The 27,165-nt window shown below is 42.1% G+C and overlaps 1 protein-coding gene across 4 annotated transcripts in view; it reads right to left on the reverse strand.

Moving 5' to 3' along the window:
- Positions 1-6,168: 6,168 nt before the first annotated feature.
- The window catches only part of Cpsf2 (cleavage and polyadenylation specific factor 2), a 39,807-nt gene continuing 18,810 nt past the window's right edge, over positions 6,169-27,165 (reverse strand). For all 4 annotated transcript variants that reach the window (XM_045154582.1, XM_004649329.2, XM_045154583.1 and 1 more), the window contains exons 8-16: positions 25,696-25,883; positions 24,597-24,887; positions 19,225-19,325; positions 17,877-18,077; positions 13,459-13,611; positions 12,389-12,614; positions 10,448-10,747; positions 8,228-8,362; positions 6,169-7,371 (exon numbers count right to left, since the gene is read on the reverse strand). In XM_045154582.1, the coding sequence (XP_045010517.1) occupies positions 7,279-7,371; positions 8,228-8,362; positions 10,448-10,747; positions 12,389-12,614; positions 13,459-13,611; positions 17,877-18,077; positions 19,225-19,325; positions 24,597-24,887; positions 25,696-25,883 (1,688 nt within the window). In that variant the 3' untranslated portion in view covers positions 6,169-7,278. The remainder of the gene's footprint in view (positions 7,372-8,227; positions 8,363-10,447; positions 10,748-12,388; positions 12,615-13,458; positions 13,612-17,876; positions 18,078-19,224; positions 19,326-24,596; positions 24,888-25,695; positions 25,884-27,165) is intronic.

Raw genomic sequence — 27,165 nt, forward strand, 5'->3', positions numbered from 1 at the left:
CACTATGTAGTTTCAGGGTGGCCTTGAACTCACAGAGATCCTCCTACCTCTGTCTTCTGAGTGCTGGGATTAAAGGTGTGCACCACCACACTCACCCACCCCCCCACCCCCACTTCACCATCTTTTTTGTTTGTTTGTTTTTGTTTTTGTTTTTCGAGGCAGTCTCACTCTAGCCCAAACTAACCTGCAATTCATTATGTAATCTCAGGGTGGCATCAAACTCACAGAGATCCACCTACCTCTGCCTCCCAAGTGCTGGGATTAAAGGCATGCACCACCATGGCAGGCCACCATCTTTTCAAGACACTATTTTCTCTCACTGGCCCAGAATTTGCCAACTAGGCTAGTCTGGGTAGGTAGGAAGCCTTCAGGGATCCCCCCCATGCCCGACTCTTTCCATGGGTCATGGGGTCGGGGGGCCTCAGATCCTCATGCCTGAAACCAGCACTTTACTGACAGAGCATCAACCCAGACCTATATCCTTTGTTTTAAGGGAAAATCACTTCATCAATATTTTCAAGAACAATTCTGATAAAACACAGAAAGTGACATTTACTATGTTCCACCTTTTATTGGCTGATACAGAATGGAAATCAACTATTTTTCTTTTCTCAGCATACTACCATCGTAAGAGTTACCACTCTCATGAGCTGAGCATACTGATTCTAAGCACAGTGAGCAGAGACCAAGGAACTGACCTAGCACAGATCCCACACAGAAGGGCTGCACTCTAAGATGGCCTTGCTACATAACACAGACTAGCCTCAAACTCTTGGTTGTTGGCCTCAGTTTCCCAAGTTCTGGGATTCCAAATGTGGCCAACCATGCCTGGCTCCCAGGACTGGGTCCTCTACAGCTGGATTCCAATTCTAGCTTTGCTTTTACCCAACTTTGTGGCTGCTCCATACTAGAGTGTACGGAACTAGATGAATCCCACATGGTCCCCTTTAGCCATCACATATTAAGATTTGAGGTTATAAATTCCCATTTCACTTTTTCCTATTAAGTGTGACCTTTTGTTTCTCAAAAATGGATAAGCTGATTCTGACATTCACATGGAAATACAAGGGACTCAGAAAAGATGAAACAATTTTGAAAGACAAAGTTGGAGAATTAACACTTTCTGATTTCAAAACTTACTACAAAGTAATTAATAGTCTAGTATTGGTATAAAAATATACCAACATGGGCTGGAGAGATGGCTTAGCAGTTAAGCGCCTGCCTGTGAAGACTAAGGACCCTGGTTCGAGGCTCAATTCCCCAGGACCCACGTTAGCCAGATGCACAAAGGGGCGCACGCGTCTGGAGTTAGTTTGCAGTGGCTGGAGGCCCTGGCGCGCCCATTCTCTCTCTCTCTCTCTATCTGCCTCTTTCTCTCTCTGACTGTCTCTCTCCAATAAATTAATAAAAATGAAAAAAAATAAAATAAAATATATATACCAACAGCAGGCTGGAGGGTGGCTTAGTGGTTAAGGTGTTTGCCTACAAAGCCAAAGGACCCAGGTGTGATTCCCCAGGACCCACGTTAGCCAGATGCACAAGGTGGTGCACGCGTCTGGAGTTCATTTTCAGTGGCTGGAGGCCCAGGCGCACCCATTCTCTCACTCTCTCTCCCTCTTTCTCTCTCAAATAGATAAATAATATACCAAGATCAATGAAACTGAACTTCAGGTCCAGAAACAAACTCATGTACGTTCAACAAACTGTCTTTCAACAAGGGTGTTCAAAGTATTATGGGGCATCATCTCTTCAACAAATGAAGCTGGGACAAACGGCTATCATATGCAATAAAAAAATATGTAATCTGTGGACACTGCAAGCCTTATATTTGGCCAGTCAGGCCAAATGAGCCAACGGGTGCAATAGTGGCATGTCTATCATGGTGGAAACCAACTACCCTCTGATTGGACTGGAGGCCTGCTTCATGGGAGGGAATACATCCCTGATACTGAAAACTTAAAACAGGGGTAGTCATGAGCCCTAGGGGTGTAATGTCTGCTGCTATCTGGCTAATGTATATACTATGCTTATCAAACTGCCCAGTAAGCACTTCTCTTAATGTTCATAACCTTATATTAATGCTCTCACTTTTGGTAGAGAATCTTATCTTTTCAGATGGCAGTGACCTTGGGATGACTCAGAAGGTATCATGGTGCTGGAAAGAAGTGACCACAGTGCTCAGTACTGCAATACCTCTATTACACCTTCCAATGCTCAGGGTCTAATGTGGAAGAGGTAGTGGAAAGAATGTAAGAGCCAAGCCGGGCGTGGTGGCTCACGCCTTTAATCCCAGCACTCGGGAGGCAGAGGTAGGAGGATCGCCATGAGTTCAAGGCCACCCTGAGACTACATAGTTAATTCCAGGTCAGCCTGGGCTAGAGTGAGACCCTACCTCGAAAAACCAAAAAAAAAAAAAAGAATGTAAGAGCCAAAGGGAAGGGTAGGACTGCTTACAACGTGCTCCCTCCAGACATAAAATGGCCTGGATATCCATAACCTCATAGTACCTGACACTAACTACACAAGACCATCATTAAGAGGAGGAAAAGATCATGACATCAAAATAAAAGAGAGACTGATTGAGAGGGGGAGGGGATATGATGGAGAATGAAATTTAAAAGGGGGAAGTGAGGGGAGGGAGGGTATTATCATGGGATATTTTTTATAATCATGGAAGATGTTAATAAAAATTTGAAAAAGAATATGTAATCTGAGCTGGGTGTGGTGGCACACACCTTTAATCCCAGCACTCGGGAGGCAGAGATAGGAGGACTGCCATGAGTTCAAGGTCATCCTGAGTCTACATAGTGAATTCCAGGTCAGCCTGTGCTAAAGTGAGACCCTACCTCAAAGTAAATAAATAAATAAATAATTAGATAAATTGGATCCCTATCTCATACCATAAACAAAAATGAATTCAAAATAGGTCAAAACCTCCCTGTAAAAAATAAAACTCTCAAACTTAAAAAGGAAAAATAGGCCTCTTTCTTTATGTCTTCAAAGTTACAAACTTCTGTGCTTCACAGCATATGACCAACAAAATAAAGACAAGCCACACAAACAGTAACAATTCATATGTAGGATTTAGTACCCAGTACAAATAAAAAACTTACAGCAGTCAAGATAAACCTTTTACAAACAGATCACCAAAGAAGGCATATGAATAGCCAATAAGCATGAAATACACATGAGGTGCTCACAATCTTTATTAGCAAAGTGCAAATTAAAACCCCTATAAGATACCTCTTCATATACGCTAGGGATGGTGAGAAAAATAAATTATAAAAAGCCAGGTGTGATGGTTCATGACTTTAACCCCAGCACTCGGGAAGCAGAGGTAGGAGGGTCACTGAGTTCAAGGCCACCCTGAGAATACAAGTGAATTTCAGGTCAGCCTGGACTAGAGTGAGACCCTACCTCGAAAAACCAAAATAAATAAATAAATAAAATAAAAAGGTAGGGGGAAAAAAGTTGCCCAAGGAGCTAGAAAAATGGCTTAGAGGTTAAGGCGCTTGCCTACGAAGTCTAAGAATGCATGTTTAACTCTCCAGGACCCACATCGCCAGACACACAGTGACACAAGTACATAATATCACACGTGTCACAAGAGGGGGAAAGCACACATCTGGAGTTAATTCATAGCCGCTGAAAGGCCCTGGTGTACCCATTTTTTCTTTCTCTTTCTCAATAATAAGAATGATGTTATTGCCAGGGACTGGAGATGGCAGAGTGGTTAAGGCACTTGCCTGCAAAGCCTAAGGACCAGAGTTCAATCTCTGAGTACCCACGTAAGCCCGATGCACATGGTGGTACATGTGACTGGAGTTCACTTACAGTGGCTAGAGGCCCTGGCATGCCCATTCTTTCTCTCTCTCTCTCTCTCTGCCTCTTTCTCTCTGTCAACTAAATATATATATATATTTTAAATGTTGCCCAAGATGTGGGGGAAATGGAGCCTTACACACATGCTGAAGGGTCTGTGAAATGGTATTCCACTCTGCAAGACAGTCTGGCAACTCCTCAAATGAGTAAGCCCTTTACCATATGACCTTGTCATCCTATTCCTGGGTGTATACAGAAGAAAACTGGAAGTATATGTATGTGTGTACACACACACACACACACACACAGTTTTTAAAAAACACATGTGAGAGTTGGAAAGATGGCTCAGCAGTTAAGGTGCTTGCCTGCAAAGCCTAAGGACCCTGGTTTGATTCCCCAATACCCATGTAAAGCCAGATGCACAAAATGGTGCATACATCTGGAGTTTTGTTATAGTCGCTGGGGGCCCTGGAATGCTTTTCTGTTTCTCTTCTCTCTACTTCTCTCTCTGCTTACAAATAAATAAAAACATTAGCACGCACACACACACACAAAATATTCACAGCAGCATTCTTCGTAAGAACCAAAAATAATTGGGAACATCAACTGGTGAGTGGATAGACAAAATGGGCTATGGAATTAACTTAGCCCTAACAGTGACACTGAAGGTGGGCATACATGGCAGTGTCCACCAGAAATCCCAGCACTTCAGAGGCAGGAGGACTGCGAGCTGAAGCTAGTCTGAGTTGCACAGAATAAGAGCATGTCTCAACACAAACAAAAATGGCGCTGACGCATGCTACTACACCGATGAGCCCTGAAAGCACTGCTATAGGAGATGAAAGGGGACACGGCATGTTGTTTTACCAAATGCCCAGAAGAGGTAAGCGGGTTGGCATGGATGAGGAGGAAGGAAAATGGGGTACATATGGGTATGAAGCTTTTCCCCCTCTTTGAAATGATGAAAATGTTATTACTACATAATACTGGCTGCAAACGCTGAATATACCAAACCTAATAAACTGTACACTACAAAAGAAAATTTTATGGCATGAAAACTGTACCTCAAAAGAAAAATTAAGAACTCCTGGATTCAAACTCATGCCACATACACATGCTCTACCACTGAGCTATATTCCCCAACAACCCCTCCCATCTCCTTTTCTTTTTAAATTTGTTATTTTTATTTATTTATATGAAGAGCAACAGGGAGAGAGAGAGAGAGAAAGAGACAGATAAGAGAATGGGTGCACCAGGGCCTCCAGCCACTGTGAACAAACTCCAGATGTGTGCGCTACCATGTGCATCTGGCTAACATGGGGTCCTTAGGCTTCACAGGCAAGTGCTTAACCGCTAAGCCATCTCTCCAGCCCCCTTCTCCTTTTATGAGGCAATGTCTCATTATATAGCCCAGGCTAACCTTGAACCAAGTATTAAGATAATAGACAAGTGCCACTATACCCAGCAAAAGTTTCTTTTTAGCAAAACTACTTGGAGTTACCAGCTTAGAGTTCACATGTTGTTTTTATTCTTGCTTCTGAAAGTTTCTGAGCTCATATGTATTGCACTGCTGTTTCTAAACTTTATACTTTATACTTTTCTTAATAACTAAGGTTGCACCAGAAGACTTCATTTGAGGAATTTTAGTAATATAGTCATCCGGGGACAGACTAAAGTATTGCTCTTCCAATGACATATTTAGCACAGCCATCTTCCAGCAGTACTTTCAAGCTTCATTCCTGTTCACAGGACAACAGAAAGGCTAGGCAAAAAATAAATTGTGTTAACATTGATGCCTTGAAACATAACCATTACAGGCTTCCTTTCCCCTGGCAGAGACATAGAACTATAGGAACTCCACACAGTAGCAGGATTTCAAGAGAAATAGTGAGAAGAAATCACACCCTTTATATTTATGTTGTGAAACACTTCTCTGCACCTGCTTTAGTACAGGAGACTGAAAACTGCATTTCACGACAATCTCCAATGGAAGGCTTTGTAAGCATCTGAAAATGAATGAAACAGTAGCTCTAGTCTGGTATCACCGGGCTGATAAAGACAACCGATGCTTCTCTGCATTCCAAGTGCACAGGAGGGCTAACGGAGAGTAAGCACCAAGGTCTGCCAGAATTAAGCTACTTTCTAAAAAACCACCGTCAGATTAAAATAGGCCAGCAGGGCTTTCACTGTTTTAAGTTAACTTGCATATTTTCAGTTTTTACTCTTGAACATAATCATTTTATAATTATATCAGGGTGGCAATTACCCAACATCGGCACTATTTTTATAGAAATGAATAGAATATCCAACTACTGCTTAAACAAACTTAGAGAACAAACCTAAGAAGACATTTATACCTTTTAATTAAATTAACTATTACTTTACAAAATGTGAGGTTCAACATTTGTATTCTTAAAAACAGAAGATTAAACAGCATCAAATAGAATAATTTGGCCAATAGTTAAAATGTGTCTAAATAAAATATATGCAGAACCAATAAAATTTTAACACATCTGAATTCCCCCCCTCTCTGGCTGCTAGAGACAGGGTCTCAGTTATGAGCTCCCCGGCCCTCAGCTCACGATCCTCCTGCTCCGGCCTCCTGAACACTGGGATTAAAGGCTTGTGTAGCCAGCTCTGAGGTTTCTTTGGATGACATATTTTAAAGAATGAGGTTATAATTCAAACTCAACAGTAACGAGATCTTATAAACAATAAACAGGAGAAATGAAAATCTGCTTCTCAACTAACTGGGTACTCCCTCATACTTGAGCAAACCACGCTCAACATGGGCACGGGCAGATCCGCTTCCCAGAAGAAAACTGCATATTAGTATTCAGGAGTCATAGCACATATGCTTTTTTGTGGCTTTTAAATAAGCTTCAAAAAAAACTTTCACCAGTTTTTATGTATTTTTTTTTCAGTCTTCCCTAATTCTTTTCTTCCAGACCAAAAAGAAAAATATAAGAAACTGTTTGCAAGAGTATATGCAAACCTGTTTCTCTAAGGCCATGAATTGGTTTGCTAAGTTGCATTGTTCTATTCAAGTAAAAAGCCCTTGGAGAGTGAGGGGTCTTTGTGAAGGAAACCAATCACCTTGAGTTCTGCAGCCTGTGAGGACCTCTCTCTCACTGCAAGCCAAAGGTACACTGCTCAACTGAACACTAGCAAAATGGATTTTTTACATTTTCTTTCTTAAAAAAAAAAATGGTACTAGGGATCAAACCTTCGAGCCCAGGACCATGCACATGCTAGGCAATAGCTCTACCGAGCTATATCCCCAGCCTTCTATTTACAGCTTTCAAAATCTAATACATGTTGACTGTTTTGTTTTGTTTTCCTGGCAGATTCTTTTTGTATGTTACAAAAAAAAAAAAAAAAAAGTAGCAAAAGCTTAGTATAAGACAAGAACCCTTCTCAGAAAGGTCAGACAGATACTCATTGACATCATGTCCTTTACACAATGGCATACTGTTCATATAAAAGGTCTCGTATCCTATAAAAGTCTTGACAAAGGCAGCCTTCTAATCCGATGCGTCCAGTTTCCGTCTAGAAGCCAAGTTAAAAAAAAAGTTTTTAGTACATTTTTGATTCATTAACATGCAGACATATCTAAAGGACTACTTTATGATTGGTCAGGAAGTGGGTTTCCCCATTTCATGGAATATGGACATAATATTCACATAATGAACTTTACACAGACACATAAACATCCCAGGTGTTAAATAATAAAAAAATTTACTATAAAATTATATACTACTTTTTGAGACAGTCACTTTTATATGCCTTTAGGGTCACATAAAAAATGACTTTCAGGCCACGTGTGGTGGCACACGCCTTTAATTCCAGCACTGGGAGGCATAGGAAGGAGGATCACTGCAAGTTCGAGGCCACCCTGAGACTCCGTAATGAATTCCAGGTCAGCCTGGGCTAGAGTGAGACCCTACCTCAAAAAACCAAAAAAAAGAAAAAAACTGACTTTCAGGGCCAGGCATAGTGGCACACGCCTGTAATCCCAGCACTTGGGAGGCAGAGGTAGGAGGATCACCATGAGTTCGAAGCCACCCGGAGACTACAAAGTGAATTCCAGGTCAGCCTGGGCTAGACTGAGACCCTATCTCAAAAAAACAAACAAAAAAATGACCTTCAGATTTGTGAAATTACCAATCAAGAATTACAGAACCAAAATGATAGAACCCCAGAAGCATCTCTTCAATTCAGCCCTTATTAAAAGCAAACTTAGCCGGACATGGTGGCACACGCCTTTAATCCCAGCACTCGGGAGGCAGAGGTAGGAGGAACAACATGAGTTCGAGGCCACCCTGAGATTACACAGCGAATTCCAGCCCACACTAACCCTACCTCAAAAAGCCACAAAAAACAAACAAACAAAAAACAAACTTACTCTACGGACTGCTACTTGATTGTTGCAAACAAGTACACCTCCTACAAATTCAGCTTGAATCCCCTCCCGCAAAAGAACTTGCTTGAAGTCAGACAGCCTTGGCTCATTCATAAAAACTGACTGATGTCCAGGAACCTGGATGAGGTCAAGAGGGAAAGAACAGCTTCAAATAAAACACCAGACACAACGTTCTACTGAATAAAGTGGACTGCTGCGCAATCTCTAAGGTATTTTTACTACTCCCTGAAGCCCGCTGACAGATCGTATCATGGCTCTAAGTCACATTCTATGTTTGTTATTCTGGATTTTACCTCATTACTTAACATTACAAAGCCCTTCAAATTCTCTGATGTTTCACAATTTTATTAGTCATACCTCCTAATAATTTTAAGCTCTTCCCTCACCCACTTGCTGGAGAGGGTCAACTACAGTGCCAAGAGGCAGAACTGAACCAAAAACTCCATTTTCCACATCCCAGCCCCTGCTCAGTTCAGAGAGCGATTCTTCTACTCACCTCCTCCCTCAGCGTGAAGGAGTGGGTGCTATGCATTAGAATCATCAAGGAAAGAGGTTCTTGCTGCTTTGAAACTTTGAAGAGCACGAAAGCTTTAGCACAGAGAGAAAAAAAAAATTTTCCTCCCCCCAATTTTGAGAGTGGTACTAGAAGAGATGCCAGAGTCTGAGGCTGTCTCTCTTGTCACGGTTTTATTCCTAACCAGATACTTCACTTCACAAACATGTAGGACTTTGACAGCATTAAGAGTGCTCTAAAGTTCATTCTCTAAAATCATTCCTAATGAACTAGATCCTGTTTAGGAATATATAACTCCTAAACTAGAATTGTAGCTGTACTCAAAGACTTCCAGCTGTATCTAAAGCAAGTGATTTTAGTGATCTGAATGGAACCTGCAACATGCAAAAATGGACTGCAAGAGTATGACATTCTTAGAAAACTGTATGATGAAGGCAGGTATGGTGGCACATGCCTTTAATTCCAGACTGAGGTAGGAAGCTCACTATGAATCTGAGGCTAGCCCAGGGCTACCGAGTAACTTCCAGGTCAGCAATGGCTAGAAAGTGAGACCCTGCCTCAAAAACAAAAAACAAAAAAAAAAAAAAAACCAGAGGTTAACATGTTCGCCTGCAAAACCAAAGTACCCAAGTTTGATTCCCCAGAACCCACATAAGCCAGATACACAAGGTGGTGCATACATTTAAGTTTGTTTACAGCAGCTGGAAGCCCTGGTGCACCCATTCTCTCTCTCTTTCTCCCTCTCGAATAAATAAATAAAAATAAAGTGCTTTAAAAAAAAAGGATTACAGAAAATTTAATTTCCTCATTGGAAGCAAGTTAGGTGATTCTCACAATCAAATGTGATAGTCAGAAATCCACAATGGGGCTGTGGAGATGGCTTAGCAGCTAAAGGCACTTGCAGACAAAGCCTGTCAGCCCAGGTTCGATTCCTCAGTACCCACATAAAGCCAGACACACCAAGTGGCACAAGCATATGGAGTTCATCTGCAGCACCAAGAGACCCTGGTGCACAAAGACCCTGACACACTCATCCTACCCCCCCATACATAAGTATTTTTTTAAATTTTTTTTTTATTATTTATTTATTTGAGAGTGACAGACAGAGGGAGAGAGAGAATGGGCGCGCCAGGGCTTCCAGCCTCTGCAAACGAACTCCAGATGCGTGCGCCCCCTTGTGCATCTGGCTAACTTGGGACCTGGGGAACCTAGCCTCGAACCGGGGTCCTTAGGCTTCACAGGCAAGCGCTTAACCACTAAGCCATCTCTCCAGCCCCATAAATATTTTTTAACAGCAATAAATCCACACTGAAAACACAAGTCATGAAATAATTATATACCTTAAAAAATTTGCTAAGTTTCAAGCCGGGCGTGGTGGCACATGCCTTTATTCCCAGCACTTGGGAGGCAAATGTAGGAGGATCGCCATGAGCTCAAGGCCAGCCTGAGCTAGAGTGAGACCCTACCTTGGAAAACCAAAAAGAAAAAGATTTGCTAAGTTTCCTTTAAGTTATTATTCCTTAAGCATACAGAATGAAGACACACATAGAAACATACCTTAAGTAACCCTAAGGGAAAAGTAGCAAGATGAGAAATTAAGGAACCTGCTAGAAGGGGCAGTGGCAGAGCACTTGTCTAGCAAGGCCTCAGGGTCAACCCCAGGTAATGAGAAGGGAGGGGCTTCTTACTTCATGAGGAGGCAAGGGCTCCAGAGTAGGGATGATCTCACTTTCTTCACCCAGTTCTTTCTCATCGTCTCCAAATAGACTTTTCATGGCCTTCTGCTGTGCAATTACACTGGAATCTGAAGGAGCATCCACTTGCATTTCTGCATCTTCTCCATCATCCTTGAGTTCCCCTTCTTCTAAAATAACACCTGTGTCCACTTTGGAAACTCTCATGTCCAAGACGCCATCTATCCATGCTAGTTCAGCATCTTTTGCCTTACAAAACTGAAGGGAGCTAACCAGTGAGTCTTTTAGTCTCACCTGGGAAGGAAGAAATCCCAGAGTATAAATTAGCAAATTAAATCTAACCCCTTACTGTCATTTTCTAACTCTGGTAGTGGGATTAAAACATGAAAAGCCTTCACTCATCAATCTTCATGATCTTAAGGGCCTGTGTTTACTCTCCAAAGTACAAGCTCCCACTCTGACTGCACAGAAGACTCACATGGGCTCACTCCCACCCTGTCCCAATATTAGCAGCAGGGCCTCGCCTCCAGCGTTCTGATGTAACACTACGGAGGTGAAGACAAGAGCCCTGGACGATTCTGAGCAGCCACAGTACCATTGGGAACCATATATCTGGCCCCCTCCCAGTCTAGTACTTGGTACACTTCAGAGTGCCAAGGTGCTGTGCTTTCCAGAATATGCCATGCAATCGCACACCTTCATCTTGCTTACCCAGAATAATTTTTCTGGCTGGTAAGTTCTAACGCACTCCTTCCAGATATAGACATCACACCTACCTCAACTATCACTATCTCTCACAACCAGATAAGAGTTCATCTCACCTCTAGCTAGTCCTGTTTCTGTATCTGTCTCCATTTATTTCAATTAGGAGGCATAAACCAAAATAAAACATGACATCTGTTAGCTTTAAAAAAATTTTTTTTTGAAGCTGGATGTAGTGGTGCATGTCTGTAATTCCAGCACCCAGGGAGGCTCAGGAAGTAAGACACAGAGTTCAAGGCCAGCCTGGACTACCCAGCCAGACCTAGGCCCTGTCAGGAATAAATTAATAAGTAATTTTTTGGGGGGTGGTTTGAGGTAGGGTCTCACTCTAGCCCAGGTTGACCTGGAAGTCACTAAGTAGTTTCAAGGTGGCCTTGAACTCACAGCAATCCTCCTACCTCGACCTCCCAAATGCTGGGATTAAGGGTTATGATATAATTATAAAATGATTATGTTAGCCAAGTATGGTAGTGCACACCTTTAATGCCAGCAATCGGGAGGCCATGGGAGGAGGATCACTGTGAGTTCGAGGCCAGCCTGGGACTACAGAGTGAGTGCCAGGTCAGCCTGGGCTAGAATGAGACCCTACCTTGAAAAAAAACAAAAATACAAAATTAAATATTTCATTTATTTGCAAGCAGAGAAAGGGAGGAGAAAAATAGGGAATGAGTGTGCCAGGGCCTCTTGCTACTGTAAACAAACTCCAGATGTATGTGCCACTTTGTGTATCTGGCTTTACGTGGGTACTAGGGGAATTGAACCCAGGCTGTCAGGTTTTGCAAGCAAGTGCCTTTAACTGCTGAGGCCTCTCTCCAGCCCCTACCTCTGTACTTTTGCAAATACTGTCCTTCTGCTTGGAACATTCCTTTTCCCCTCTCTGTCCTGACAGCCTATCTAAGCAGCCATTAGCAGTAGTCAGCTTAGTTATCACTTCCTTCCAGGAAACATCTACACCTGCACACTTGGGTTAGAGTCCTCCTCTATCCTTTCATGGCTTCCTGTACTTCCTCTGCAACAGGACTAACCATGAGAGAAACATGAACTGCTATAAAGGCCAGAACAGTGGGGTCTGCTAGTGTGGGGGACCATGCCTGTCTCTCTCCCACTACTCTAGTGTCTTACTCTGCAACAGGAAGGGCTTATCTCCATGCAGCCTGGCCTTCAGCATCTTACCTGGTAGATGTGTGTTTCACTCGTGGCATCAACTGTCTCATGCAGCTTGGGCATGTATACTTTAATATCTTTCCCACCAAATGCGCGGCAGCATTCAGCCAGATCCTGACTGGCCTCTGGAGGGCCGTGGACAATGATCAACTGTCGTGGTTTCATCTGATTGATAATTTTTTTCATAGAATCCCCATCAGAGCGTCCCTCATAGTCTATGTAAGTAACCCTGGCTCTGTAATTAGACATGGTTATTCAAGCTTATTTTTCTGAGAAATGAATGGCTTTACCATCAGGAAAGAAATGCATACAACATATGATGAGGATTTGAGAAATTCATTTGCTATATTATTAATATGCAACATTTTTATCTTAGTGCTACCCAAGAACATACAAGAGATGTCACTGATCAAGTCAACAACTTTGCCCCCTAATGGCTCAAAAACAAAATATTCCAAAGCAATAATTTCTAAGTACTAGTAGTAAGCAGTAGAAAGGGGGTGTGAAGTTTCCTAACTACTATAAAGTCCTGTTAAATTTTAGGGCATTATAAATGTTTAAGTCAAGGAGGTCAGTTTGTGAAACAAGCAGTTAGGAAAATGAAGTTTCTGATTTGCACTGTTCTCTTTCACACACTACTAGACTTATTAGAAAGACAACAAATAATGTCTCTTCATAAAAATGTACAAATCAAGCCGGGTGTGGTGGCGCACGCCTTTAATCCCAGCACTTGGGAGGCAGAGGTAGGATTGCCGTGAGTTCAAGGCCACCCTGAGATGACAGAGTTAATTCCAGGTCAGCTTGGACCAGAGTGAGACCCTACCTCGAAAAACCAAAAAAAAAAAAAAAAAAAAAAAGTACAAATCAATGTTCAACTCTCTTCCCATCCTGCCACTGGCTCAATTGCTTTGGTATTCAAATATCACTAATGAAAATATCACTATATTTAAGTCTTAAAACAGAAAAAGAAAATTTAAAAGCATGAACTTACTAAAGGACATGCAGAAATTTCATTTTTTAAGCTCTTGGAAATTTTTTTATCTTATAAACAAAATTCGAAAGGCAGCAGAACAACTTACTTGATTTCAATAGACTCTGTTGTAGAGATACACTTAGTAGGAACGTCGGATAAATCCTGATCCATGGGCTCATCTCCATTCGTCAAACCCGATTCTAATTTGCTTTTTTCTTCTTCAGTAGCTTGAAGTTCTGGCACTAAGAAATCCTCTGGTCTAAACAAGTATAGTAAACATCCTGTTACTATATGTACACATAACTAATTTATATATATTCATGTATTTTAAAACTTATTCATTTGGCTCAAAGCCAATACAACTTCATAATATCAATTATCAGATAATGTTTTTCATTAACTCCTAAAGAGATTATCTCTACATATTTGTAGTACTGAAGAATGAACCAGGCCAGGACCTTACATGCACAGGTTAGGCAAGTACTCTATCCCTGAACTACACCCCTGGCCCAAGAGTCAGGTTTAAACACTGGATTAGTGAAAAATCCTAGACAGGTCAGTAAAATATCTAAGGGCTCAGTGAATCAAGAGTTTGCCATGAGAGTCGGAGTACCTGAGTTCAGAACCTCAGACCCTATGTAAAAGACGGAAGCATGGCAGACATCTGTCATCCCAGCACACTGACAAGACGGGAGGCGGAAACGGGAATTTCCCACAAGCTCAAGGACCAGCTGGCCTGGCAAATGTAGTAGCGAACAGCAAATTATGAGACCCTTGCAAACCAGGTGGAAGCAAGGATCGAAACCTGATCTTGTCCTCAGACATCACCCACACACTGAAAAATAATTTTTAAAATGCATTAAAAAAAGATGCATTAAAGCCGGGCACGGTGGTGCACACCTCTAATCCCAGCACTCAGGAGGCAGAGGTAGGAGGATCGCCATGAGTTCGAGGCCACCCTGAGACTCCACAGTGAATTCCAGGTCAGCCTGAGCTCAGGTTAGACCCTACCTCAAAAAAAAAAAAGAGCATTAAAAACAAAAACCAAACAAGGGGCTACAGAAAGTGGTCTTGCAGTCTGGCTCTGTATTTTTTTTTTTTTTCTGTTTTGAGCCAAGGTCTCATGCAGCCCAGACTGGCTTCAACTCAAGGACGACCCTGAGGTCTTGATCCTCCTGCTTCCATTCCTGAGTGCTAGAATTACAGGCATGCTGGCTTATGCAATGGTAAGGACCAAACACAGGGCCTAGGTATGCTAGACAGGCACTCTACAAACTAAACTACATCTCCAGCCTTGACATTTCATTTGTTTTGGGGTATGGTCTCACTCTGACCCGGGCTGACCAGGAATTCACTGTGTAGTCTCAGGCTGGCCTCAAACTCACAATGATCCTCCTACCTCTGCCTCCCAAGTGCTGGGATCAAAGGTGTACACCACACCTGGCTCAACATTTTATCTTTTTTTAAAATTATTTTTGTTTGTTTTTCAAGGTAGGGTCTCACTCTAGCTCAGGCTGACCTGGAATTCACTATGTACTCTCAGGGTGGCCTCAAACTCACAGCCATCCTCCTACCACTACCTCCCAAGAGAAAGAGAGAATGAGCACACCAGGGCCTCTAGCCACTGTAAACAAACTCCAGATGCATGCACCACCTTGCACATCTGGCTTATGTGGGTCCTGGGGAATCAAGTCTCGAACTGTGGTCCTTAGGCTTCACAGGCAAGTACTTAACTGCTAAGCCATCTCTCCAGCCCTTTTTTTTTTTTAATTTATTATTTTTGTTGTTTTGAAGTAAGATCTCACTCTCTAGCCTAGGCTGACCTGGAATTCACTATATAGTCTCAGGCTGATCTTGAACTCATGGTAATCCTACCTGTATCTCCCAAATCCTAGAATTATCAACATTCTTTTTAATAAGTTTTTTTTCTTCAGCACCTATGGTTTCTCTCACCAAACCCCAAACCCATAAATCTTGAGATAGCTCTTAAAAAAAAGAAAGCAGCCAGGCGTGGTGGCACATGCCTTTAATCCCAGCACTTGGGGGCAGATAGAAGAGGACTGCCATGAGTTAGAGGCCACTCTGAGACTACACAGTGACTTCCAGGTCAGTCTGGGCTAGTGAGACCCTACCTTGAAAAAAAAAAAAAAAAAGCAGATGATAGTCCATTTATGCATTACTGAGAAGAAATACAAAATAAAAGCAGCTCTCATGAGCCTTCACTTTTATTCAATGTACTATTAATGTCTCTTTCCATCTTTATTTCCAAAGGACCCTGGTTTGACTTCTCACAAACCACGTAAGCCAGATGTACAAGGCACACTGCCTGGAGTTCATCTGCAGTGGCTGGAGGCCCTGGCATGCTCCCCACCTCTTTTGCTCTCTCTCTTTCAAATTAATAAAAATAAAAATACTGGGCTGGAGAGATGGCTTAGCAGTTAAGTACTTGCCTATGAAGCCTAAGGAACCAGGTTCAATTCCCCAGTACCCACGTAAGCCAGATGTCCAAGGTGGTGCATGTGTCTGGAGTTTGTTTGCAATGGCTAGAAGCCCTGGAGTACCCATTCTCTCTCTCTCTCTCTCAGGTAAGAAAATAAGTAAGATATAAAAATATTTTTTAGGATTGCAGCAAGTTCGAGGCCACCCTAAGACTACAGATACATTCCAGGTAGCCTGGGCTAGAGCTAGACCCTACCTCCAAAATAAAATTTTAAAAAATGTATTTTTTAAAGAAAGAAAAATATTTTTAAAAAATCAAAAGAAAAAGTCCTTTAAAAAAACTTCTCTAAATATTCCCTCTCTAATCTGAAACTATCTATTTTCTTGCTCCAAGTCCATTCTCAGTCCTTTCCCAGAAGCCAGGTTGATACAGCAGCAGCTCTTATTCCCAGCTGTCAACATCTCCTACCAAAACCTACAGGACAGCAATAGCAGGGACAACCACTGGAAGCACCTGTGTACACAGCAGGTTCTGTGCTCTGTGCCTTAAAAAACATGACTTCATGGGCTACGTGTGTAGCTTAGAACTTGCCTAACATATTCAAGGCCCTCGGTTTGATCCCTAGCAACACCAACCCCCAACTTCATTTAATTTTTATCCCCATACTCTAGGAAACTTAAAGAGCCATGTCCAAATATTAAACACTGGCCATTCATCAAGCGGAACTGTAAACAAACTCACCAGCACAGTTTCCTCTTCATTGGTTTAGAGGGCTAAGAAGACAATGACATTTTCCTAATTAAGCCCAAGAATGACCTAAGTCTACCACATGCCCAAGACAGCATTAGGTAAGTACAAGGCTCAAGCCTGTAACCTCAGCTACAGAGGGAGCTGAGTCAGGAGACACATGAGTGTGCAGACAGACAGACAGACACAGAGAGGGAGGGGGGCAAGTATGACAGAAGACCAGAAGCTCAGGGAAGACAGCATACATTTGGCTGAGGTAACTGGCCTTCACTGGAGAGCTTCATACAAGTTGGTAGTGTTTTCACATTTGCAATTAGAACACATGATTTTAATTGTTTCTTATGACTCCACTCAAGCTATCTCATATTCCAAAATGTCATAGCCATTCAGCAAATAAATACCATCACCATCAAAAGTTCTTTTAGAGTCAGGCGTGGTGGCACACACCTTTAATCCCAGCACTTGGGAGGCAGAGACAGGAGGATCGTTGTAAGTTCAAGGCCATACTGAGACTACACAGTGAATTCTGGCCTAGAGTGAGAACCCCTCCTCAAAAAAAAAAAAAAAAAAAAAAAAAACAAGCCAGGTGTGGTGGCACACACCTTTAATCCCAGCACTTGGGAGGCAGAGGTAGGAAGATCACCGAAGGTTCGAGGCCACCCTGAGATTCCATAGCAAATTCCAGGTCAGCCTGGGCTAGAGTGAGACCCTACCTCAAAAAAACAAAAGAAAAAACAAAACAAAATAGTACTTTTGGGGGCTAGGAAGATGGTTCAATGTTTAAAGGTGCTTGCTTGCAAAGCCTGTAGGACCAGATTCAATTCTCTGACCATCCACATAAGCCAGTATTAATTCTCTACACATCCTTCCCTCAACATTTCTAGTTTTGGGTGTTTCAAACTACAAATCTTCTGTATCCTTCAAGCCAACAAAGTACATGGTGGCCAGAAAGGTCAAATTCACTGAGCCAGGGCTCGGAGATGGTTCAGTGGGTAAAACTAACTACTGGCTGTGCAAGCGTGAAGAACTGGGTTTGGATCATCAGGAGCCATGGAAAGCTGCATGTGGCAGCATGAGCATCCGGAATACCTTCCGATAGCAAGGTAGAAGGCCGAGGCAGGAGAATCCCCAGAGGCCAGAGGCCAGCCAGCCTGGCATACACGGTGGTGAGCAAGAGAGCCTGCCTCAGACACGGTGGAAGGCAAGGACTGACACCCAAGGCTGATCGCTGACCTCCCACACATGTAATCGCACACCAACACAGCATCATACAGCACACACACAAAGATCTCTTTTCAAATTCACAGAGTTAAAAGAAGTTTGTCTTGTTCACATACTTGATTATCTCGCCATATTCATCCCATTTAATTCTTTCTTCTGGAGCAGGAAACATGGGGTACGACTTTTTCGCCTGTTTGAAGAAACTTCCTTTCCGACTACCTTCACCTTTCATCATGAGGTCATGCTTTGTCTTATGAGCTGATGGCTGATCAATGTCTTCCTCAACATCGCTCTCATCACTGGAATCAATATCCGCCCTAGGAGGATTTTGGAATAGATCACGATCATAAAGTCCTAAGGGATTTATGTCTTAGGACACTTTTTGGTCATGGGGATCCTACCTCTGCTTCTGAAGTGCTGAGATTAAAGGCATGGGCCGCCATGCCTGGCTCTTAGGACATTTTGGCTTAATATTTATAAAATTATTACTGAATTAATCCCTAATAATCATTCAATATTAATCCAAGTCATAATATAATAGTCAATATTTAGTAAAAATGTAACATTAACAAATATATATTAATACTAGCACTGAAAGGATTTGGTCTTAACTATTTGAAAGATATAAGAAAAGTAATAAGGTCCTAAGAAAAATTAAGTATTTTCAATTAGATGTTAAAATAATGAAGTTGGGTCAGGCGTGGTGGCCCATGCCTTTAATCCCAGCACTTGGGAGGCAGAGGTAGGAAAGTCGCTGTGAGTTCAAGGCCACCCTGAGACTATATAGGGAATTCCAGGCCAGCCTGAGATAGAGTAAGACCCTACCTCAAAAAACAAAAACAAAAAAAATTAAAGTTGGGCATGGTGGCCCACGCCTCTAACCCAGCACTCAGCAGTCAGAGGCATGAGGATCACTGTGATTTTGAGGCCAGCCTGGAACTAGACAGTAAGTTCCAGGTCAAACTGGGCTATAGTTAGCCCCTACCTTGAAAAAAAAAAATTTTTGTTTTTGTTTTTGTTTTTGTTTTTTTTTGAGGTAGGGCTTCACTCTAGTCCAAGCTGACCAGAAATTCACTCATAAAGTCCTAAGGGATTTATGTCTCAGGATATATATTTTTTTATTTTCCAAGGTAGGGTCTCACTGTAGCCCAGGCTGACCTGAAATTCACTCTGTATTCTCAGGGTGGCCTTGAACTCATGGCAATCCTCCTACCTCTGCCTCCCGAGTGCTGGGATTAAAGGCATGTGCCACCACACCCGGCTCTCAGGACATTTTGTTGATCATGGGGATCCTCCTAAAGGTACGCACTACCACACCCGACAAAAAAAAAAAAAAAATTTAATTTTAGAAGTATGTTGTTCCTTTTATGGACATGCATATACAAGTTTTTACATATATAAGTTATGTGTATATATGTTCCTATATATACATACTCCTATATAAACTTTATGAAAATAACTCACTCTTTTGACTGCTCAAGTTTTTTAGCAGCCTCTTTCTTTAGTTTTTCTTTTTCCAAGTATTCCTCGAGTTCCTTCCCTTCAAGCTTCACCCTTTTCCTCAGCTAATGAAAAACAGACAAAAGAAACTGTCAACATTAGAGTTTAAGGCAGTGGGGAATGAGCTATATCACATCTTTAAATTGACTCATCATCTTTAACTAATTCTTCATCTAAAATTAATCGTTTCCATTACAAGAAATTATAGATCTTATTTAGATTAGTACTAAACTGAGTTGTCATACATCTGGGGTGGATTTAAATCACACTAGTTAGTTAAAATACATCAGTCAACTGGGAAAAGGAAACAAAAGATAACTATTTGTAATTTGGGGTAGATGAGGTATTATAAAATCCAAAAAGCTAAAAATCAGAATAGAAAAGATGAATAAATACACAACATAAAATATAAATAATATTTTTGACATTTTAAATCTCATAAAATAAATAATGGTGAGGCATATTGGCAGCACTAGAAAAGTTTTATTCAGGGCTAGAAAGATGGCTTAGCAGTTAGGGTACTTGCCTGCAAAGCCAAAGGATCCCAGTTTGACTCTCCAGGACCCACGTAAGCCAGATGCACAAGGGGGCACATGCTTCTGGAGTTCCTTTGCAGTGGCTGGAGGCCTTAGTGTGCCCATTCTCTCTCTCCCCGTTCCCTCATTCTCTCTCAAATAAATAAATAAATAATATTAAAATTTTTCATTCATTTGTTTGAGAGAGATGAGAAAAGGAGGCAGACAGAAAGTGAGTATGGGCATGCCAGGGCCTCCTGCCACTGCAAACAAACTCTAGACACATGTGCCACTTTGTTCACCTAGCTTTACATGGGTCCTAGGGAAATGAATCTAGACCTTCAGGCTTTGCAAGTGAGGGCAAATAACCGTGGTGCCACCTCTCCAGTTTCTTGTTCTGCATTTCTGCATTCTGCAACTCCCTACTTCCTCCATAGTACCAGGTATTAACCAGGGCCTCGTGCATGTTAAGAAACAGTGGTGGGCTGGAGAGATGGCTTAGCGGTTAAGCGCTTGCCTGTGAAGCCTAAGGACCCCGGTTCAAGGCTCGGTTCCCCAGGTCCCACGTTAGCCAGATGCACAAGGGGGCGCACGCATCTGGAGTTCGTTTGCAGAGGCTGGAAGCCCTGGCGCGCCCAATTCCCTCTCTCTCCCTCTATCTGTCTTTCTCTCTGTGTCTGTCGCTCTTAAATAAATAAATTTAAAAAAAAAAAAAAAAAAGAAACAGTGGTGGCGCACACCTTTAATCCCAGCACTCAGGAGGCAGAGGTAGGAGAATTGCTGTGAGTTCGAAGACACCCTGAGACTACATAGTGAATTCCAGGTCAGCCTGGACTAGAGTGAGACCCTGCCTCAAAAGAAACAAAAACAAACAAAAGACAGACAGACAGACCAGACTATTCCAGCAGCAGCATCCCCAGCCCTGTAAGTTTTTCTACTGTCTACTTCAACAGAAGGCAGGTGATCCTTACACTGCTTCTGCAAATACTCTTACATTTGTTTCGAAGTATGTGAAGAAAATGCAGAGGAGACAACGCTAGGAAGGCGAGCAAGGCATCCCGAGCACTGCACCTTGTCACAAGTAAGCCTGTCACTGCGAGTCTCTGTTGCTTCTGGTTTCATGAGGATGCTTCTCAATGCCATGTAAAATTCTTTCAAACTTTTAATGTTCTTTTTATTTCTCTAGTGGTATATCAGCCCTAATTGAATTTCTAGTAATTAAAAAATTAAATTCACAATTTCATCTCTCATAAAACTATTTCCAGTACTTTCACTCAGTATTTGTAAGCCATTAAACAACCCTAGACAGTATTTTACTTTGATATGCTTGCTTGGAACCCTTGAATAACAATGCTGTATTTATAGTCCGTATCTAGAAGATTAGTTATTAATATTATGCTTCTCAGCACCATGTGCTGAGAAGTGACAGAGGAGTACTCAGCACTGAAACATCTCTATCACACCTTCCAAGGCTCAGGGTCCACTGCAGAAGAGGTGGTGGAAAGAATGTAAGAGCCAAAGGAAGAGTAGGACTCCTAACAATGCGCTTGTCCAGACAGAAAATGGCCTGGATATTCATGACCTCACATTGCCTGGTTCTACCTTCACAAGACCATTATAACAGGAGGAAGAGAGAGACTGAGACAGGGAGGGGATATGATGGAGTGGAGTTGTGAAGGAAAGGTGAGAGGGGCAGGAATTATCATGGTTTATTGCCTATAATTATGGAAGTTGTCAATAAAAAGATATAATACTTTTCATAATAAATAAATAAATCAGAAAAAAATGGGCTGAAGAGAGCTTAGCAGTTAAGGTGCTTGCCTGCAAAGCCTAAGGACCCAAGTTCGATTCTCCAGGTCCACATAAGCCAGATGCACATGGTGGCACATGAATCTGAAGTTTGTGTGCACTGGCTAGAGGTCCTGGTGTGCCCAATCTGTCTGTCTGTCTGTCTGTCTCTCTCTCTCTCTCTCTCTCTAATAAATAAATAAAAATAAAAAAATATGCTTTTCATAAGTAGAGTTACAGAAGACAAGGATGTCACTTAGCTTTTAACAAACTGGCATTTCTTTAATTATCCTCATAGCAGACAATTAATGAAAAACTGTCATCTCAAACTATTCATAGCCCTTGCAGTGATTAATCATCCTATCCAAAATCAACAGCTATGAACTTCAGCCCAATGATAGTAGTTTTGGAAAAGGGATGGTGCTGCAGTCAGGTTCACATTGCTGGCAGAAATCACCTGAAGAGAAGCTTTTGGGAACAGAAGGTGGGGGGGCTTATTTTGGCTTACAGACTTGAGGGGAAGCTCCATGATGGCAGGGAAAAACGATGGCATGAGCACAGGGTGGATATTATTCCCTGGCCACCATAAGGTGGACAATAGCAACAGGAGAGTGTGTCAAACACTGACAAAGGGAAACTAGCTATAACACCCATAAACCCACTCCCAACAATACACTGCCTCCAGGAGGCTTTAATTCCCAAATCTCTATCAGTTGGAAACCTAGCATTCAGAACACCTGAATCAAACCCCACCACCGATGGACTTGTTATTATGCAAACCATCTTTCTGTATATTTGCAATTTCTTTAGTAACTATGCAGATGTGGGGACAAGACAGGTTAGTCTATTTAGTAACATTAAAACAGGAATTCGTAACTGACTGCTTTTCTTCTCTGATGACTTTCAAACAAAGTGGTGCTAATAAGCATGAGGCTTTTACAAGGATGATGGTAAGGAGCTAGCTGTGGGTTGCTAGAAAAGATAAAAGTTGGCTTGCAGGCGTGGTGGCGCACACTTTTAATCCTAGAACTTGAGAGGCAGAGGTAGGAGGATCACGAGTTCGAGGCCACTCTGAGGCTACAAAGTGAATTCCACATCAGCCTGAGCTAGAGCAAGACCCTACCTTGAAAATTAAAAAAAAAAGAGAGAAAGTTGGCTTATGGGCTGGAGAGATGGCTTAACAGTTAAGGCACTTGCCTGCAAAGCCATGGACCTAGGTTCAATTCCCCAGGACCCATATAAAGCCAGATGCATTCATCTGGAGTTTGTTTACAGCGGCCTTGGCGCACCCATTCTCTAACTGCCTCTCTCTCTTTCAAATAAATAAATAAAAATAAAATATTAACATTATAACCATGAGTTGGTGGGGGAGGTCAAAAAAAAATAAAAATAAAAAATAAATAAAATATTAACAAAAAATTTCTTTTTTTTAATTGGCTTACTAGAGTGAGAAAAGGAATACCCTAGATGGCTGAGATTACAGGACAGCGAGGGAAACCTGCCCAGTGACACAAATGCCCGGATGCAGGCACTAACTGGCATCAAGGCCTGGCCAGGGAATACGCAGAAGGGTGAGAGAGCTCAAGTGTTTACATGAGTGCACAGGGTGATGGACAGTAAAAGGTGGGGGTTCATGAACTCAAAGACCCAATGAAACTGAAAAGCAGCTAGCATGGGAGTCTCAGAGGAAGGAAGCTCTAAGATAGGCCATGGATATAAGAGAGAAATCTGGAGACAGCATGATAGTGTGAATGGCCAGCCCAAGCACAGTAGAGAAAAGACCACTGGGAAATAAGGTGTTAAAAAACAGAGGTCCGGGCTGGAGAGATGGCTTAGCAGTTAAGGCATTTCCCTACAAAGCCAAAGGACCCAGGCTTGATTCTCCAGGACGCATGTAAGCTAGAGGTACAAGGTGGCTCATGCGTCTGGAGTTCGTTTGCATGGCTGGAGGCACTGATGCGCCCATATTTTCATATTCTTTCCCTGAAATAAATAAATAAATAAAATACATTTAAAAACAAAAAACAGAGGACTAAGGAATTGCCTGGATTATGAGTCATCAAGAAAGGAATCTTAGGAACCCGGAAATGGCCTAGCAGTTATGACATTTGACTGAAGCCAAAGGACCTGGGTTCGAATCCCCAGGATGCAGGCAAGCAGGATGCATGCAAGCCTGACACACAAGGGGGCGCTCGTGTGGGCTAGAGCACCTGGTGTGCCCATTCCCTGTATCTGTCCCATTCTCTTCTCTCTCCTATTTTAATAAGTAAAATACTTTTTAAAAAAAGAAGAAGAAAGGAATCTTGGGCTGAAGGGATGGCTTAACAGTTAAGGTGCTTGACTGCAAAGCCAAAGGACCCAGGTTCAATTCCCCAGGACCCACATTAGCCAGATGCACAAGGGGGCGCACGTGTGTGGAGTTCATTTGCAGTGGCTAGAAGCCCTGGAGCACCCATTCTCTTTCTGTCTGTCTTTCTCCTCCTTTCTCTCTCAAATAAATAAATAATAAAATATGTAGATTAAAAAAAGAAGAGAAAAGGAAAGGAGACTTGCTGGGAGTGGTGGTGCACGACTTTAATCCTAACACTTGGGAAGCAGAGGTAAGGGTTGCTGTGAGTTCGAGGCCACCCTGAGAGTACATAGTGAATTCCAGGTCAGCCTGGACTAGACTGAGATCCTACCTTAAAAAAAAAAAAAAAAAAAAAAAGGAGTCTTCACTTGGAAGGCAGAGGTAGGAGGATCACTGGAGGCCAGCCTAGAACTAGAGTAATTTCCAGGTCAGCCTGGGCTAGAGTGAGACCCTGCCTCAATAAATCCAATAATAAATAAACAAACAGCCTAAGACAACTTCAGGTTTTCTTTTTGGTCACTGACTTTTATCCATATGCACAACATGCCCCCCAAAAAATATATGCCTGTAATCCCAACACTATACTCAGGAGGCTGAGGCAGAAGGATCCCAAGACTGAGGCCAGTCTGTGCTACACAACAAGCCCCTATAATAAATAAATAAAGTTTGCATACAGTGCTTACCTCTATTTCTGTAACTTTTTCAGAAGGATTATCAATTAGGAACCGTGCTAAAGTCCCAGGAGTTGTTCTGTACGTTAGGATGATTGAGTTCTTAGGGTCCTGGCACCACTGAATAAAGAGGTCTCTGGAGAATCCACACTCCAGGTCAGGCTGGCTGGCAAGTACAACTTTGGGACTCGGGACTCGAGCCAAGTCGGAAAGACCATGGCAGAGAGAGAGATGGCGGAACTGAAATGGGTTATTTCTTTTGTCTTCGAAACATCTCATCAATTTATCACTCATCCATTCTACCTAATACAAGGGGGAGATGACAATAATTAGAAAATACCACCTTCACTGTTTTCGCCAACAGGCAAGGAGTTCAACTTCTATCTTGTTTGTCTTTCCTCCTGGAGGTTGTTTAAAATCTGTTCCATTCTGATAAGCAGTTTACCGTGTTTCTTCCTACTAGATCCTCCCACCAGTTTTTATGCCCAAAAATCTGTTTTCAGTGTTTCACTTATGTCACTTCAAATCTTTTTGAGAAGGGAGTGGGGATATTCTAAGTGAGTATCTCACTCTAGACATTGCTATTTCAAGGGAAGAGCTCACTTTTTTAAAAAAATGAATTCTAGAATTTATATCCTATGAGGTAGGTTCAATTTTTCTCCCCATTTTACTGATTAGGATACCAAGACTTAGGAAAGAAGCAATTTGATTAACATTAAAAATGGACACAAAATGGCCGGGCGTGGTGGCGCACGCCTTTACTCCCAGCACTCGGGAGGCAGAGGTAGAAGGATCGCCATGAGTTCAAGGCTACCCTGAGACTACAGAGTTAATTCCAGGTCAGCCTGGACCAGAGTGAGACCCTACCTCGAAAAACCAAAATAAAAAATAAAAAAAAAATGGACACAAAAATAGATACTACTTCATAGAGTACATATGGAGTAAATGAAGCATACAGGATAACAAATAGGTAGTACTTCCTACTACTATTAAGTACCTCGTGAAAAGTCAAATCTCAAAGGCAATTAATATGTATTCATTCCACAAGCTCGATCATGTATTATTAGAAGAAGCAGACTTCTTCAGTACAAAGGATGCCACGCCAACAAACCTGCGACTTAGAGAACTCCACCACGTTATAGCTGACATTATTCAGGAGTGCCAAGGAGTAAACACCCAATCCTGCGTCTTTAGTTCTCCAAATCTGATCAAGAAGTTGAGCAAGTTCCAAAACTCTGCCCGCAGTGTCCACAGCTATTAACACATTTCCATCACCTCGAAGAGTTTCCAGGACATTTGCTGGAAAACAAGAAGGAAAAAGCCCCATAGAACCTAAGAGTGCTCTGCTATAAACTTAAGAATTTTATCATTTCCCCATTTTCTCAAACATTAACTTATGAATGAATAATCATTAGGCCACGTGCAAAGCAAAAGAATGTTCATGTTAACACAACTACTTTAATTCTGTTAAATATATATTCATAGGAACAAAATACATAGTACACATCATAAATGCATGCCTTTAGAAAAAAGTATAGAACATATTCCCTTCCCACAAAAGCATCTTTAAAAAAATAGACGCCTTAGCCAAGCATGGGGGTGCACGCCTTTAATCCCAGCACTGGGGAGTCAGAGGTAGGAGGATAACCGTGAGTTCGAGGCCACCCGGAGACTGCACAGTGAATTTCAGATCAGCCTGAGCTAGAGTGAGACCCTACCTCAAAAAACAAACAAACAAACAAATATAGACACCTTAGCTGGGCGTGGTGATGCATGCCTTTAATCCCAGCACTCAGGAGGCAGAGGTAGGAGGATCACAGTTTGAGGCCACCCTGAGACTACAGAGAGAATTCCAGGTCAGCCTAAGCTACAGTAAGACCCTACCTTGAAAAAAAAAAATAAAAACAAAACAAAAAAATAAAAAAGAGAGAGAGAAAATCAAAAATAGATGCCTTAGATGAAAGTCAGCTTGGAAATATGTAGTAAAAACAATTCCTATAAAAACACACACACACAAAACCATTTGAATAGCTTCTTAAAAATAATTAGTAAACACGGTATGCAAGTTCTACTTTTTTTTTTTTTTTTTTCTTTTTCGAGGTAGGGTCTCACTCTGGCTCAGGCTGACCTGGAATTCGCCATGAAGTCTCAGGGTGGCCTTGAACTCTCGGTGATCCTCCTACCTCTGCCTCCCGAGTGCTGGGATTAAAGGCATGCGCCACCACGCCCGGCAAGTTCTACTTTTTAAGTGGATGTATGCAGTATATGTGGTGTGTGTATGACACACGTGAAATGTGCCTGCTCCACATGCATGCGTGTAGAAGTGAAAACAGAATGCCAGATGTCATATCTAGTGTTTTCTGTGTTATTTCATTGAGATGAGTCTTTTGCTGAACCTAGAGGTGCCATTTTTAGTCAGGCTGGCTGGCCACCGAGCCTCACCAATTCTCCTGTCCCTTCCTCCTCACAGGACTGGGTTTGCAAACATGAATAGTCATGCTCAGCTTTTTATGTAGGTGCTGGGAACTGAACTCAGGTCCCTCAGGTCCTCATGCTTACACAGAAAGTACATTAACCCTTG

Source organism: Jaculus jaculus, chromosome 7 (genome assembly GCF_020740685.1).
Source record: "Jaculus jaculus isolate mJacJac1 chromosome 7, mJacJac1.mat.Y.cur, whole genome shotgun sequence".
NCBI classification, from domain to species: domain Eukaryota; kingdom Metazoa; phylum Chordata; class Mammalia; order Rodentia; family Dipodidae; genus Jaculus; species Jaculus jaculus.